Source organism: Cyprinus carpio, chromosome B4 (assembly GCF_018340385.1).
Source record: "Cyprinus carpio isolate SPL01 chromosome B4, ASM1834038v1, whole genome shotgun sequence".
Classification (NCBI taxonomy): Eukaryota; Metazoa; Chordata; class Actinopteri; order Cypriniformes; family Cyprinidae; genus Cyprinus; species Cyprinus carpio.
Window position 1 is genome coordinate 8,040,874 of NC_056600.1, and position 15,173 is coordinate 8,056,046.

At 37.7% G+C, this 15,173-nt stretch overlaps 1 protein-coding gene, 1 long non-coding RNA gene and 1 pseudogene across 3 annotated transcripts; all 3 read right to left on the reverse strand.

Annotated features, from left to right (window-relative positions):
- Positions 1-751: 751 nt before the first annotated feature.
- Positions 752-4,868, reverse strand: LOC122136992. 2 transcript variants are annotated; one of them, XR_006154494.1, is made up of 5 exons: positions 4,808-4,868; positions 4,653-4,706; positions 4,472-4,537; positions 1,325-1,387; positions 752-976 (listed from the first exon to the last, which is right to left on the reverse strand). It is a non-coding gene; the product is annotated as an uncharacterized LOC122136992 (long non-coding RNA). The 2 variants fall into 2 exon arrangements; XR_006154493.1 differs by having other exon boundaries at positions 4,653-4,703; positions 4,808-4,865.
- A 204-nt stretch (positions 4,869-5,072) lies between these two features.
- LOC109111466 lies at positions 5,073-10,585 on the reverse strand (annotated as a pseudogene).
- Positions 10,586-13,331: 2,746 nt separating this feature from the next.
- On the reverse strand, positions 13,332-14,436 carry LOC122136981 (soluble scavenger receptor cysteine-rich domain-containing protein SSC5D-like). Its single transcript, XM_042721847.1, has 2 exons — positions 13,862-14,436; positions 13,332-13,774 (listed from the first exon to the last, which is right to left on the reverse strand). Exons 1-2 carry the CDS (start codon positions 14,103-14,105, stop codon positions 13,395-13,397), a joined length of 624 nt encoding a protein of 207 aa, XP_042577781.1. The 5' UTR covers positions 14,106-14,436; the 3' UTR covers positions 13,332-13,394.
- Between the last annotated feature and the right edge of the window lie 737 nt (positions 14,437-15,173).

Below are 15,173 nucleotides of genomic sequence, written 5' to 3' on the forward strand. Positions count from 1 at the left end.
GAAATGTTGGGATGTTTTTTTGTTTTTGTTTTTTTATTTAAAAAACAATTAAAACTATTAGACTTTAAAATCACACAAGCCAATGGTTTATTCACAACAGAATATAACAAATGCTTAAAATTATAATTTTACACTTTTTCTTCCTGTTATCTCGGCAAAAGGAGGTTGCAAAAAGTATTGAATAAAAGGGTATGATTAATTATGGCCAATGTGTATTAGAAAAAAAAACATTTATTTCATAATGTGATTTCTGTCCCATTTTAAATTCTTATTCTCCAATCAAAGGTTAGATTTTTTTTGTTTTTGTTTTTTTAAATAAAAGATCGAAAGCCTTCTGGCCTTCAGATGCATATTTACTACTGATCACAGAACTGTGCTTCACTGAAAGAACAGCTTTTGCCTAATCATGATTGCGATTTAATTTCGATTAATCCTGCACCCCTATTTAATATATAGAGTATATATTCAACATCGGGAATATGGAATCAATTTTAAAAACAAGAATTTTTTTAACAGATTTCTCACAACTTCAAGATGAGTTTAATGATCTGGAAATGTTTAAGGCATCATGACACAAAATGTATAACAATAATATAAAATACACAATAGACATAATTTTTAATAATATAATTAATATACACATAAATTATGCATGCATATTTTAATAATAATAATAATAATAAAAGAAATAAACCTGCAGCAATATGTCTCAGTATAACAGTTACTATATCATCATAATTCTCTGGTATGATTTGTTGCATTTCTAAAAAAGTTAAAAGCATTTTTTTTTTCTCTCAGAAATTGTAACTGATTTAGGAGATTTCGATACAAAATGTATTATAAAACATTGGTGGATTGCAGACAAAACATTGAACTTAAACTCTGTGGACCCTTAAAAGGATTTGAGACAGTGGGTGTGATTTCAGTTAAACAGTTCCTCCATGTTTTCCTGGCACCTCCCCCACATCATCATAGTCTGGAAAACAAGATCAAATTCATAATTAATTAAATTAAAACACATTAGTATTTGCAGTCAGATTAAATTAGCTAAAACAAGCAAAGCAATTCATCATTTAAAGAGTAATTACAAACACTAAATGAAAACGATTCAGTGTGAGGTTTAAAAAGTTTTATGACTGTAGTGTTCAATTATGTCACTCATACATTACATTGCATTCTAAACATCATCATACTCCTCCCGACCATGCTCAGATATAAATTTGGCTAATATTAATTACATGTACAATTGTCTTTGCAACTATAATTTGAAGAAAACGAGAGGAAAATAATTCCAATTTAGAAAGGTATATTTTAAAATCCATACCTGTTTGAACATTTAAGAACTGCTGTACAGTGATGACATCATCATAGTTTTCTGATAATTCTTCTTCAGTAAAATAACAGAAAATAAAATACATTCATTAAAAGTACAAAATTTGGAGATGCACGGATTGCAATTTTCTTAGCCGATTCCGATTTCCAATTTTTCTGTAAGTGTGCCCTGCCAATACCGATTTTTGCTGATTCTAATTTTCTTCAAGAACTATAGGCATATCAACACAAAAATCGACTTTTTTTTTCAAAGGAATATATATATATATATATATATATATATATATATATATATATATATATATATATATATAAATCTGAAGGTCATCCATCACTTTGACAGATTACTCTGAAGGTAATGTATTGTAAGCTTGTAACTATAATTTCCACTCCTGTCCAGTTGGTGGCGAGTGCGCTCCAGTGTGGCAGCAGAGCACGGAATTGTCAGCCTCCAGAAAAAAAATAAAACTGTTTTGTTATGCATCTGATTCTGCACAGACAAGTACCCACTTTAAACTATATCACGCAACATTAAAGAGCACCAAAATGGTATTTATTGCTTAAATTTCCTAATGAAATGAACAGAATTTGAAATCTGAGACTTTGTTTTAAATTAAAAGTAACAAAGCACATTTAAGCAAATTTTACAAGATGTAATATTGGTCTTGGGTGTCCCCAGGATGTGTCTGTGAAGTTTCAGCCAAAATACCCAACAGATCATATATTATAACAGCTGGAAAATGTCATTTTTGGGGTGTGTCTGAAAAAAGAGCTGTTTTTAATTCTATAAATTCAAATGAAAACTAGCTGCATAATCACACCCCACAAAAAAAAGAGTACCTATCCTCACTGCATATCAAAACCAAAAAAATAAACATAGAAGGAATCAACGTAACTGAGAGAGAGAGAACTGGTGTTTAGCTGTACATATGGGAAGCCAAATGCACTGAAAGTGGGACGAAACAGTGCAATGTTACAGAGCTTGTGCTGCGCTGACCTGTCATCGGTGCGGATCAATTGCCCAAGCCACGCGACCGTGCTACCAAACGAGTCTCATGCTACAAATGGTGCGAACTAATCTCACAAGTGTGGTGCTAATAAGTAAAAAATGTACGCACCCAAATACGGTTAAATTGCTAAGCACTATAATGACATGACATTCACAAAGAAGTCTGGAGTATTTAGGTAGATACATAAACCCAAAACCTTGAAAAATGTAATCCACAGCGTTCTCAGCAGGTCAAATGTTAGGAGAAGATGAAGACTAGAAAGCGTGTGCATACATTGATTACATTCTGGGATACTCTCCAAAATGGCGGAAGAGGGTAACTTGGGGAGATGAATTGCTGAATAAATTATGTTATTATTTTCTTTGCGCACAAAAAGTATCTTCTAGCTTCGTAAAATTACGGTTGAACCCTTGATGTCACATGGACTATTTTACTGATGTCCTTGATATGTTTCTGTGTGTTGAGTGTGATAGTATCCTTGCTGTCTATGGGAGGGTCAGAGAATTCTCAGATTTCATCCAAAAATATCTTAATTTGTGTTCCGAAGATGCAGGGCCCTAGACTCATTCTTCCCACTGGTCGCTCTTTTGCAACAGTCGCACGAGCACATCATTTGGTCACAATTCTATTTAAAAACATTTTACTAAACAACACATGATTAATAACTTCAATCATACTTAAGAACTTTTATCATAGTTTATAGTTATATGGTATGAAAGTGGTTAACTTTCAACCCTCTCTTTTTCATCAGTAGTATTATCTGTGATTTGAATTTTGTAAATGGGAGTTCCTCTTTTGCTGTCATAAGCTTGGGTTCGGATGCTTTCACTTTCGAATTCGCAATCTTGTCATGTTTTACAAGAAAAGATAATTGTCTGTTTTGCTTACATCTATACCCCTTTCACTTTTTAAGACTAAAACAAAAAATGGATTTATTCTTATTCTTAATTAAAAAGCAAAACAACAATAAAACTGTAAGCTACAATTACAAACTAGCTTACATTATGTTTATTAACAAAAACGAATAAGATAAGGCTTGGCATACACCACATGCTGTATTATATGCAGCCTCGTGCTGTGGGGCTGTTATTCAGCGGCAGGCACTGAGGGACACATCAGGTAGAAGAAAAAAACAGCCAACCAAAATATAGAGATAGTCTTAATGAAAACCCAGTCCAGAGCATTCAGAACCTCAGACTGGGCAGAAGGTTCACCTTCCAACAGGACAATGACCTTAAGCACACAGCAAGAGTGGCTTATAGACAACACCTTATAGACAAGAATGTCCTTGAGTGGCCCAGCCAGAGCCTGAGCTTGAACCCAATCAAATATTTCTATAGAAACCGGAAAATGTGCACCTGCCCTATCCAACCTGACAGAGCTTGAGAGGTGAAGAGCTTAAGACAATAATGGCAGAAAATTGCCAAATGCTGATAAGCAAAGCTTGTCGCATCAAATAAAAAAAAGACTTGAGACTGTAAAGGTAAATATTTAGTTAAGGGTATGAATATATTTGTGCAATGTACTTATTTCATTTTATTATTTTATTTATTTTTTTTAATTTACGAAGCTGTGACAATTCTGTTTTTGCTTTGACAGTGTGGTGCATTGAGTGTTGATTGATGTGGGAAAAAAGTAATTTAAAGCAGTTTAACAAAAGGCAGCAACATAAAACGTGAAAAAAATGAAGAGGTATGAATACTTTCACAAGGTGCTGTTTTTTTTATTGATGTTTTAATCAGGCTACTTGTCCGGTCAGGCAAGTAAAATGTTCGCATAAAAAAAAAAAACAACTACTTGTCCCAGGCAAGCGTTAATCGAGCCGCATGGTTTACTTTGGCCATGCACATATTATTAATTGTGAGCTTTGTGTTTTCTTCACTCACAGTGAAGAAAACATCCATGATAACAAAGTTTACACGTGAATGTGAGCGTAGCTGTAATGTCAAAATGGAAAAGCTTGGAATCGGCAAGATGTGAGACTGGCCAGTCACCGGTCCGGGACAATCATGCGGAATATCAGATGATTCCGGTCCCTGGCCAGTCAATCGGTGCATCTCTAGTACACATGTATAATTAGAAATCATATAAATAGTGTTTAAATGTAGAAATAATTAACAGAAGTAAACCTGTAGCATGATGTCTCCCACCAGCAGTGATCGCATCATCATAATCCTCTGGTGTCATTTGTTGCTCTTTTAAATTATGCAGTAGCAAAGAAAAAATGAGCAGGTACTAAGTGTACTGTTCATTAACCAAACAAGTAATTTAATTAAGTGAAATCCTGTGATTGGTTACAAATTCACTGACCTGATGGGCCTTTTGTGGTGGTGATGTCATTATAGTAGTCAGGTTTGACCCCTGCTGAAGATAAAAAATCGATGAATTGTAATTGTTAAAAAATAATTTTAAAGTGCATGTTTTTGTATTTAGAAGGTAACACTATTATACTTGTGCCTTCTTACCTGTAATAAGTTTATCAACATCTTCATACCCAGAATGCTGTTCTTTAGAAAGGACACTTCCTGTCATTAGGAAGACACAGACACATGATCACAATCACAAATCAGCCAAAACCCCTAATTCTATTGGACCATATAGGCTAAAACTAACCCTATATCATTTCAATGTACAAACATTCCTCAAAAGAATCAGTGTAATTTACTCTACTCTGCCTTTCTGAATCAAGTGATTACCCTATTGTTCTCAACACATCAGACACTATAACACTTACTCACCCCTTTGAGTGAGGAGACTGTGTCTATTAGTGGGTCTTTGCTGAATCTCCTCATAAACGGCCTCAGTCTTCATCCTGTGTTTCCTATTAGAGAGAGCTGTGAGTGTAGACAGACAAACCTGCTGTCAGTTCACAACACATGACTGATCACACACTGAATAAGACACAATATGACAGTCTCTGGATCTCTCCTACCTCTCCTCATCACTCTGTTCTGCTGAATCAATATAAGCAGTGGCCCTAAGAGCAGTAAGAGCAAAACTCCCAGAACAATCACAAGCACTGCAGGGACAGAGAGAGACGCTGCTGGAGGAGTTTGTGGAGGAGAGACTGATGTTGAGCGCACTGGAGGAGAAGCTGATGTTGTTGTAGCAGGAGTAGTGGACACAGATAAATCTGGCAATATAAAAACATTTAATTTATAAATGATTCAAATATTACTTAGCACTAAACTGATCAAATAAGTAATATTTCTCAGTGATTGCTCTGACCTGCACAGGTGAGTCCAGCGTGCTCTTTGTGGGAGCAGTCAGGGTGGTTTTTCAGGGAGAGAGAGGACAGTCCCACAGGTGAATCTCATTCCCTCTGCACTTGACTCTGTTCAGCCACACAACACCTTCACCCAGCACCAAAGACTGAATTCCCATCAGCCCTCAGTGCTGCTCCACAACCCAGCTGCCTACAGACCACCTGAGCATCGCTGATGTCCCACTGATCATCACAGACTGAGCCCCACACAGTGTTATGATACACCTCCAGGCTCCCAGAGCACCGGCCATCCCCTCCACGCAGTCTGAGAGGAACATGATCTAAAACACACACACACACACACACAGAAAAAACAACACTTTAATTGACAATATATCACTGTCAGAACAGCAGCACTTTCAAGGGGTACATGTACATGTGTGGTCAGGTGTATACAGTATGCAGAGATAAAATCCTGCTGTTGTCCCCAGAACAATACATTACATAGGCTGTTATGATGTTCTTTTCCCTAAGTTAAACTTACCTGAACACTGTTTCTGGTGGGGAGATGATGACCATGTCAGATAGCTTCGAGGGGACTCATAGCTTTTCTGTTCTGTAATCAGTTCATAAATTTATACACGTATATATATATATATATATATATATATATATATATATATACAAAACACACACATAGAGAGAGAGAGACATAGAAGTATATATTTAATCTTGTATTTTTTTTTCTTTTTTTCATCAGTCTTACCTGAGCAGGTGATTTTGGTGACTTCATCTTCATTGCAGTTATTCTGTCCCCAGGGGGAAGATGGACACTGCCACAGATTTGAATCATGTGGTCGACATGTAACTTTATCCAGCCAGTTACGAGCTGATTTCAGTCTTGGTGTAGAAGCAGACAAATCACCAGATCTTCCACAGTTCAGCTCTTGACAGATCATACTCGCTGTGTCTCTGTCCATCTGGTTCCAGCACACATTACCCCAGGATCCATTGTAGAAAACCTCCACATTCCCTTCACAGCCTTCAGTTAACCTGATCACTTTAAAATCTTAAAGGAAATGAAAACAAATATTATTTTAAAATCACAAAATGTTTAATTAAATTTACAGCAGTCTAGTTTTTACCTGAGCACACGACTCCTACATCCTCCTTGTGTTGACAGTCATGTTTTCCCCAGCCTGGAGAAGAGCAGCTCCACAGGGACGTCTCATTCCCCTCACACTCCACCTCATCCAGCCATATGGGTCCAGAACCAGGACCAAACCAGGCTGGTACCTGCTGGTTACTGAGGGCCACTCCACACTGCAGCTGTCTGCACACCACATGGGCATCTTTAATATCCCAGGAGTCATCACACACTGTCCCCCATGAGCCGCTGTGAAAAACCTCCAGCCTCCCTGCACAGTCTCCCCCAGAACCCACCAGCCTGATGGACCCCCGACCTGATATTCAGAGAAAGAAAAACACATTATTGATCACAAACAACTGAAGAATCTGTCCAGATGTTGTTGTTCTCACCAAGGCAGGTGATGTACAGCTGTTGTGTGGAGCTGCAGTTGAGAGTTTGTGGAGAGCTGCAGTTCCCCAGATGAGCTTCACTCCCAGAGCACTGGAAGCCTGTCACACACTCATGACTGTGTTCAGGACTGGATGAAGAGGAGCCATAGAAGTTCAGCACAGAGCCACAGCCCAGCTGTCTGCAGACCACAGAGGATTCAGTGAGACTCCAAGAGTCCAGCAGAACTCTCCTCCAGACCTGATGGATGAAAACTTCCAGTTCCCCCTCACACTGTCCCTCTCCAGACAACCGCACCAGACCATTATGAAGAGCCAGAGAGGAATCTGAGGAGATGAGAAATTTTACTAAGATGTTGCAACATATTGCAGTATATATTCAACATTTTTGCTCAATAAAATCCTCTCACCAGAGCAGATGACTCCAACATCTCGTCTGTGAGAACATTCAGCTCGACTCCATGAAGAGATGGAACATTCTGAGAGTTTTGTTTCATTCCCGTCACAATCAAACACATCAGCCCAGGTTTCATTACTTCCCTCTCCAAACCAGTCTGATCCCACAACAGACACAGCAATCCCACAATTCAGCTGTCTACAGAGGACACTGGCAGCTCTCATATCCCAGCATGCATCACACACTGTGCCCCACTCATTGAGAAACTGAAGCTCCACTCTTCCAGAACAAGAGTCTAAACCGTTCATCAGTTTGGCTTTTGTGTAACCTGAATAAAAAAGTCAAAATACAGTATAGAGCTTCTATAATGCTGCAGAAAATATAATATATCAAATATAAACTAAGAGACACTGAATATTGATATTTTACCAGAACATATCATGCCCATGTTATTGTCACTGGTGCAGCTGTGATTATATGTTGATACTGAACAGAATGAAATATGAGACTCATTTCCTCTGCACTGAATCTCTTGTGTCCACATCTGAGTGTCTCCTTTGTCAAAAGCAGCTGCTCCCAGCACCTGTACAGGGGCCCCACAGTTCAGCTCTCTACACACAACCTCTGCATCCTGCTGGTCAAAGGCAGTGTCACACACTGACATCCACGTCTGATCATGAAGTATCTCTAACCTCCCAGCACACAGATGAGGTCCAGCAGCAAGTCTGGAGTGTGTATTACCTGTTTGTATTGCAAAAAATAGTGCCTGGCATTGATCATGGGTGAATGATTGAATTCATTGTGAGAATGCAGTAAAACAATTACTGTAGATTTTTGTTCTCAATTACTGTATTATTTTTGACTATCCAAGTGGCAACAAATTATAAGAACAAGACAGACAGATAGACAGATAGATAGATAGATAGATAGATAGATAGATAGATAGATAGATAGATAGATAGATAGATAGATAGATAGATAGATAGATAGATAGATAGATAGATAGATAGATAGATAGATAGATAGTAGGGATGATTTTTTAAAAGTAATTCCCAAAAAATAACTTCTTTACACTTTACACTAGAGAAAAGCACAGATTATCATCTGCTTCAAAATTGTTTTGAGAAAAGTATTATCCTATTTTGTACCCAAAATAAGATGGATTGGCCATTATTGAGTGCTATAAACACATGTAAATCTGTTCCCTTTCGAAAGAGTCTCTTGGCATTGTGCACAACGTACAGTAAGGTGACACTTTGGGGAAACACCTTTCTTATTGGCTTAACCACATACGCATCACAATGACCAATGTTGCTCAAGCACATGAAAAGCACCCTATATAAGTGCCATTGAGTAGCATTGTATCAGAATCTTTCTCCTTCATTGTAAATGCTTAAGTCTCCGCCCGTTGATTCATTGCCAAAGAGGATTATGGAATACACCCAACAGTATCTCCGTCAGACTTGAACTTTGCATCTTTTGCCTGGCTGTACCCACATAGAAGCCACCACTGAGGGCCCTAACTGCCCACATTGCGATGCTGTGAGGGTCAGAATTCCTGGCTTATTTAGCCATTGCGCAGCCGCCCCCTCTCCAAATAAAAACCCTCTCACCTGCTGAGAAACAAGCACTGACATCCTGTTTTGGAGCATGAGGTGTTTATTGTCGAGTTCACACTGGCTCACACAATATATAATGGTGCCCCACCTCAGCGTGGCATTTTTCATGCTAGAGAGCAAATTACTCCACCCGCTTACTTTATCATATAAACATCTCCCCTGACCCAGCTGTTGTTTACAAAGCAGCCAGACAGGCAGCTTCAGCCCTCATGAGTTTATAACGTATCACTTTATAAAGACCAGCTAAGCAGTTGTTTTCAGTAGCAGAGTGTAGTGCTTGTCTATACTAACTGCTGTGCCGCTATATTCATTAGGACATGTAGAGTTGTTTATACTCCAGAGAATTTATAGAGTTGCTATATCCCAGCACTGCCACCGCTCGTTGCCTTCTATGATACACACAGGCTGTGCCACAGTTTTCATACAGACGATAAAGTGTTGTTTACACTGACAGCTATGAATGCCAGTGCTGCCACCATGCACTACCCTTCTTTGATAAGCATCCTGGTGTTATGCCCAATTTTTAATCCCCAGCTAAATTATTAACCCCCGCACCCCCCCCCCCCTTGAAGTTGTTACCTGATTGCCTAATTCTAATCCCACCCCAATCCTAAATACTGAATATATTTTCTGCCTCATTCTGTGATAAGAAGCCATATCAGATCACAAAAGGGAGTTATTTTAAACACTTGACTGATGTTGTGAAGTAAAAATATGTTCTTTTTTTGTAAGGCAACAGGTTTAGAAACATTTCTTATTGCAATGTATTACAAGGGTAGATGTTTGGAGCATTGTTTTTTCAAATGCATGTTATAAGTGGACACGAAAAACTGCAATTCACAAGTGCGTATTGAAACATGGATGTTGCACCAAACAGTTCAATGTTATAATTAATACATCCCTAATACATGGATGGATGGATGGATGGACGGACGGACGGATGGACAGACAGACAGACAGACAGACAGACAGATAGATAGATAGATAGATAGATAGATAGATAGATAGATAGATAGATAGATAGATAGATAGATAGATAGATAGATAGATAGATAGATAGATAGATAGATAGATAGATAGATAGATAAGGAAGCATTTTTTAGTTTTTTCCATATCATGAATCAAGAGAAAAGGGTTAGAAAGTGTTGCATGTCTTGAAGGTTTAGTGTTATTCACCTGAGCAGATGACACCAGCATCATTATTATGAGTACAGAAGGGTTTATTCCACCCTGCTGATCCACAGTTTTTCAGTGTAGACTCTGTTCCTGTACATAATACAACACTAATCCAGATTGGTCCTGATCCTTGCCCAAAATGAGAATCAATCAAAGCATCTACAGGTTCTCCACAGTCCAGCTCTCGACACACCACTGCAGCATCAGCCATATCCCAGCTATCATCACACACTGTTCCCCACTGACCTCTATGAAGAACCTCCACTCTACCAGCACAGCGACTGTGACCACCAACCAACCTCACATTCATTGCATCTAAGAGAGAGGGGAATACAGAGAACGAGAGAAACAAAAGAAACAAAACAGAGTGAAGGAATGAAAATATTTCCATCAATGTTTACAAGTTATTATCCTCAGGGGTGTAACTACCAGTAATTTGAGCAATCAGATAAATGTTGACATGTTCCTCAAACAAACCTATTTTCTCAGTTTATTCGACTTAAAATACAAAGCATATGGGAAATTTTTGGGGTCCTTTTTAGAAACTGAATGCTGTGAAGAAACCCAGTAGTGTAGAGATAGCCACACTGTTGCTTCTGGATCTCTTATAATATTTTTACATAATTAAACGGCCCTTTAAAAGAATGAGATAAATTACATTAATGCCTGATTTTACTGATTTAAATGTCTGATTTTACTGATCTCATCAGCTGCTTCTTGTTTATAGCTGATGCATCTCATTCATGGTGATTACTTGTATATACTTTAGTAAACTGTGCCAATGATTATTAATTTATCCAAAATGTAGTACTATTAAGCAAAATACAACATTTTAGAATAAATAAACAAGATAAACACTACTATTTTGAAATTCCTTCAGGGACAGTATATTCACTGAGAAACAAATACATTCAGATTTACATTTTTAAAAAGATGCCTTGAGAGCACCAATTTGGCCAATATGGTACAACTCAATATTACAAGGTTATATTTTATGCATTTTAATTCATTCCTGTAAGGTGAGGTAAGGGTGTTGGGGTGACAGGGGACCATCAAGTGTTTTTACACTGGGTGTCATACAACGCAAGTTAAACTACTGATTACTCTCATGCAAATCCAACTCTTACCAGCACACAGAAGCCCCTGATGATCATCATGAGAACAGTCATGCTTCTGTGATAATACCGGACACAAGTGAATCTGAGATTCATTTCCTCTGCACTGAATCTCTTGTGTCCACATCTGAGCATCTCCTTTGTCAAATGCAGCTGCTCCCCAGCACCTTTACAGGAGCCCCACAGTCCAGCTCTCTACACACAACCTCTGCATCCTGCTGGTCAAAGACAGCATCACACACTGACATCCACGTCTGATCATGAAGTATCTCTAACCTCCCAGAGCAGCGAGAACCTCCAACCAGTCTGACACCTTAAGAAGTGAGAGAAATAAATTACAGAAAAAAAACCTCCATTTATCTAAAATAAAACAAAAGCTATAATAACTTTGGTAATAAGATTAATATATATATATATATATATATATATATATATATATATATATATATATATATATATATATATATATATATATATATATATATATATATATATATATATATTATACAATGCTTACAGATAATTATTTTATGTACAATCAGATAATTAACAAATGTTATGAAACATTTATATATATTTTCATTTTTTAATGCACAGTACATGAACTACTGATCTAAGATAAACGTTAGGCTATAAATTGTCTGTTACTGACATAAAGTAAATTATTAGAAATAATGTCATTAGTGGTTGACCATAGTTGGCACACCCATGGACACCCACAGTCTATTTACTGAGAAAAAAAGAAAAAAAAAAAACCTTGTCAAGACTGCAAGCTCATATCAGATTGTCTGGCTTTAAGAAACTTCAAGGAGTTAGAATGCATATGTATTTATGCCAGGAAAAAAAGGTTGTTTACTGGTCCTGGGCTGGTACGACAAGATCTTCTGAGGAAGAACTAATTATTGGTTTAGTTGGATTTGTGCAGGAGTATATTATTCTGGAATCATCAATTGCATGTTTACCAACCACTAAATTTCATGTAAAAATAAATGAGTTTTTGTTCATCAAGGTTCATGTCATGACCTCTTCCAGTATAAGTAGGCAGTTTATGCCAATGATCCAGCTCTATGAGATTAATCAATCATTAAATCACAACTTCTGAGATTCTTTTTGTTGTTAAAAGAAAATCAGTATAAAATCTGGGACTAAAAATATAAGGAATGTAGATCATTAGTGCTCCACATTTTTATATTTAGCAAGACAATGAACTTTGGAGCAACCCACCTGAGCAGATGACGCCAGCACCTCTATCTTGATTACAATCATAGTAAAGTAGAATCTACTGATCCACAGTTCTTCAGTGTAGATTCTGAACCAGTACAAAAAGCAATTTTCATCCAGATTGTTCCTGATCCTTGACCAAAATGAGCACCATACATAGCATCTACAGGTTCTCCACAGTCCAGCTCTCTACACACCACTGCAGCATCAGCCATATCCCAACCAAGATTACACACTGTTCCCCACTGACCTCTATGAAGAACCTCCACTCTACCAGCACAGCGACTGTTACCACCAACCAACCTTACATTTACACTGTCTATATATTGAAAACAAAATAAGAAATATGTATAAACAGAGAGAAATAGAGTGGTGAGGGAAGAATCACATAAAGAAGTAAAAAGAAAACATACGTGTCATACGTTTTGACATTTTAGTGTACTAAAAGAAATCTGCTCTAACCTGCACACACTAGTTCAACACTGTTGTCATGAGAGCAGTTGTTTTTGTGTGATGTTGGACAGAGGTGAATCTGAGACTCATTTCCTCTGCACTGAATCTCTTGTGTCCACATCTGAGTGTCTCCTTTGTCAAAAGCAGCTGCTCCCAGCACCTGTACAGGAGCCCCACAGTCCAGCTCTCTACACACAACCTCTGCATCCTGCTGGTCAAAGACAGTGTCACACACTGACATCCATGTCTGATCATGAAGTATCTCTAACCTCCCAGAGCAGCGAGAACCTCCAACCAGCCTGACATCTAAAAAAAAAAAGGAAAAAACACTTAGACTGAATGAATGAAAACATACATTACTTTTTTTCTTTTTAATAAATTAAGTTTTAGGTTACCTGAACAGATGACTCCAGCACTCTTACCATGACACACACCATTAAAATCACATGTGGTTGATCCACACTTTTTCAGTGTGGACTCAGATCCAGTACACATTGCACCACTCATCCAGATTGGTCCAGATCCAGGTCCAACTTCAACATCAGTCAGAGCATCTACAGGTTCTCCGCAGTTTAACTCTCTACACACCACTGCAGCATCAACCAAATCCCAGCCATAACCACACACTGTTCCCCACTGACCTCTATTAAGAATCTCCACTCTACCAGCACAGCGACTGTGACCACCAACCAGCCTCACATTTACTAGGTCTGCAGATGCATGTGAAAAAAAAAAATAAATTCAAGGAAACTCATCAAAATTAAATACATTTTTGCTTTTGAACTCTCAACACATACCAGTACACAGTAGTCCAACGCTGTTTTTATTTGAACAGTTGTATTTTGGTGTAAATCTGAATGACGTTGGACACATATGAATCTGAGATTCATTTCCTCTGCACTGAATCTCTTGTGTCCACATCTGGGTGTCTCCTTTGTCAAAAGCAGCTGCTCCCAGCACCTGTACAGGAGCCCCACAGTCCAGCTCTCTACACACAACCTCTGCATCCTGCTGGTCAAAGGCAGCGTCACACACTGACATCCACGTCTGATCATGAAGTATCTCTAACCTCCCAGAGCAGCGAGAACCTCCAACCAGCCTGACTTCTAAGAAAACACAGATAATGCCTCAAAAACCCAGTTGTTTCATCCCAATTGAGCATGACTTTTATATACCGAAGAAAAAAAACTTCAGGGGATTTGCTCCCTAAACAAGCAGGAGCTAAAGATGGCTACAGTAGACATGCAACAATATATGTGACTGCTTTAATTTACATATTACTGTGTCCCAAACAAACATTATGGTGCCCTGAACTAGGATGACTATGAAAAAAAAAAAACTACAAATTTCTACACGTTGGAACAAATGAAAATACCTGACTGATTAGAAATATAAAACTGTGGAGCACAGGAGAAAATGAAGCGGTAAAAACAGAGGCGTCATGCCCATTGAAACCGGTGTACGTTCCCCCTCCCCCGTGCGCGCTAACTGACTGAATTCTGCTCTCTGGCTAAGTGCAAATACGCGTTCAAATGTAAAAGATTAATTTCACAACTTCAAAAAACATAATTAAATATAATGTGATTTAACTCTCTCTAAACTCAAGCCAGACAAAATTCACTAAAAATTAAATACACTCTAATGTTCTCTGCTCTCTTTCTGTGCAATGAAAGTGTTATAATTAGTTAATTACAATGTTTTTCATTAAATACAAAGTCAGTCGTATTTAAAATATTTTATGGCATGACACCCTTATCTGGTACTAACATGATCTATAAAGGTGAAAACTGCATTTACTTACACATATTTGAGAATTGAGATATTTCATGATATAGTTAACACATTTGGGAATAGCTCGATCAAAAAGGATAAAATAAATAAAACATAAGCCTATATAAGTTATGCAGTGCTAATGTGGCTGCTGTATGTCACATGACAAGCATGAAGAGACAAAACATACAGTATACATTGTCACTTCTATTATCTATTCTTATCAATAATTAATGCTTTGATGCCAGACACTCTCCAAACACCAATACGTATACATTAACATGTGAAAAGAACATCATAACATAAATTAGAATGTTAAAAAAAGATCCTTATATAACA

Coding starts and splice junctions, on each gene's coding strand:
- LOC122136981 (XM_042721847.1), bottom strand. CDS start 14,105: ATGTCAGTGTGTGACGCTGCCTTTGACCAGCAGGATGCAGAGGTTGTG. Junction 13,775..13,861: donor CGTTGGACTACTGTGTACTG/GTATGTGTTGAG, acceptor ATGCATCTGCAG/ACCTAGTAAATGTGAGGCTG.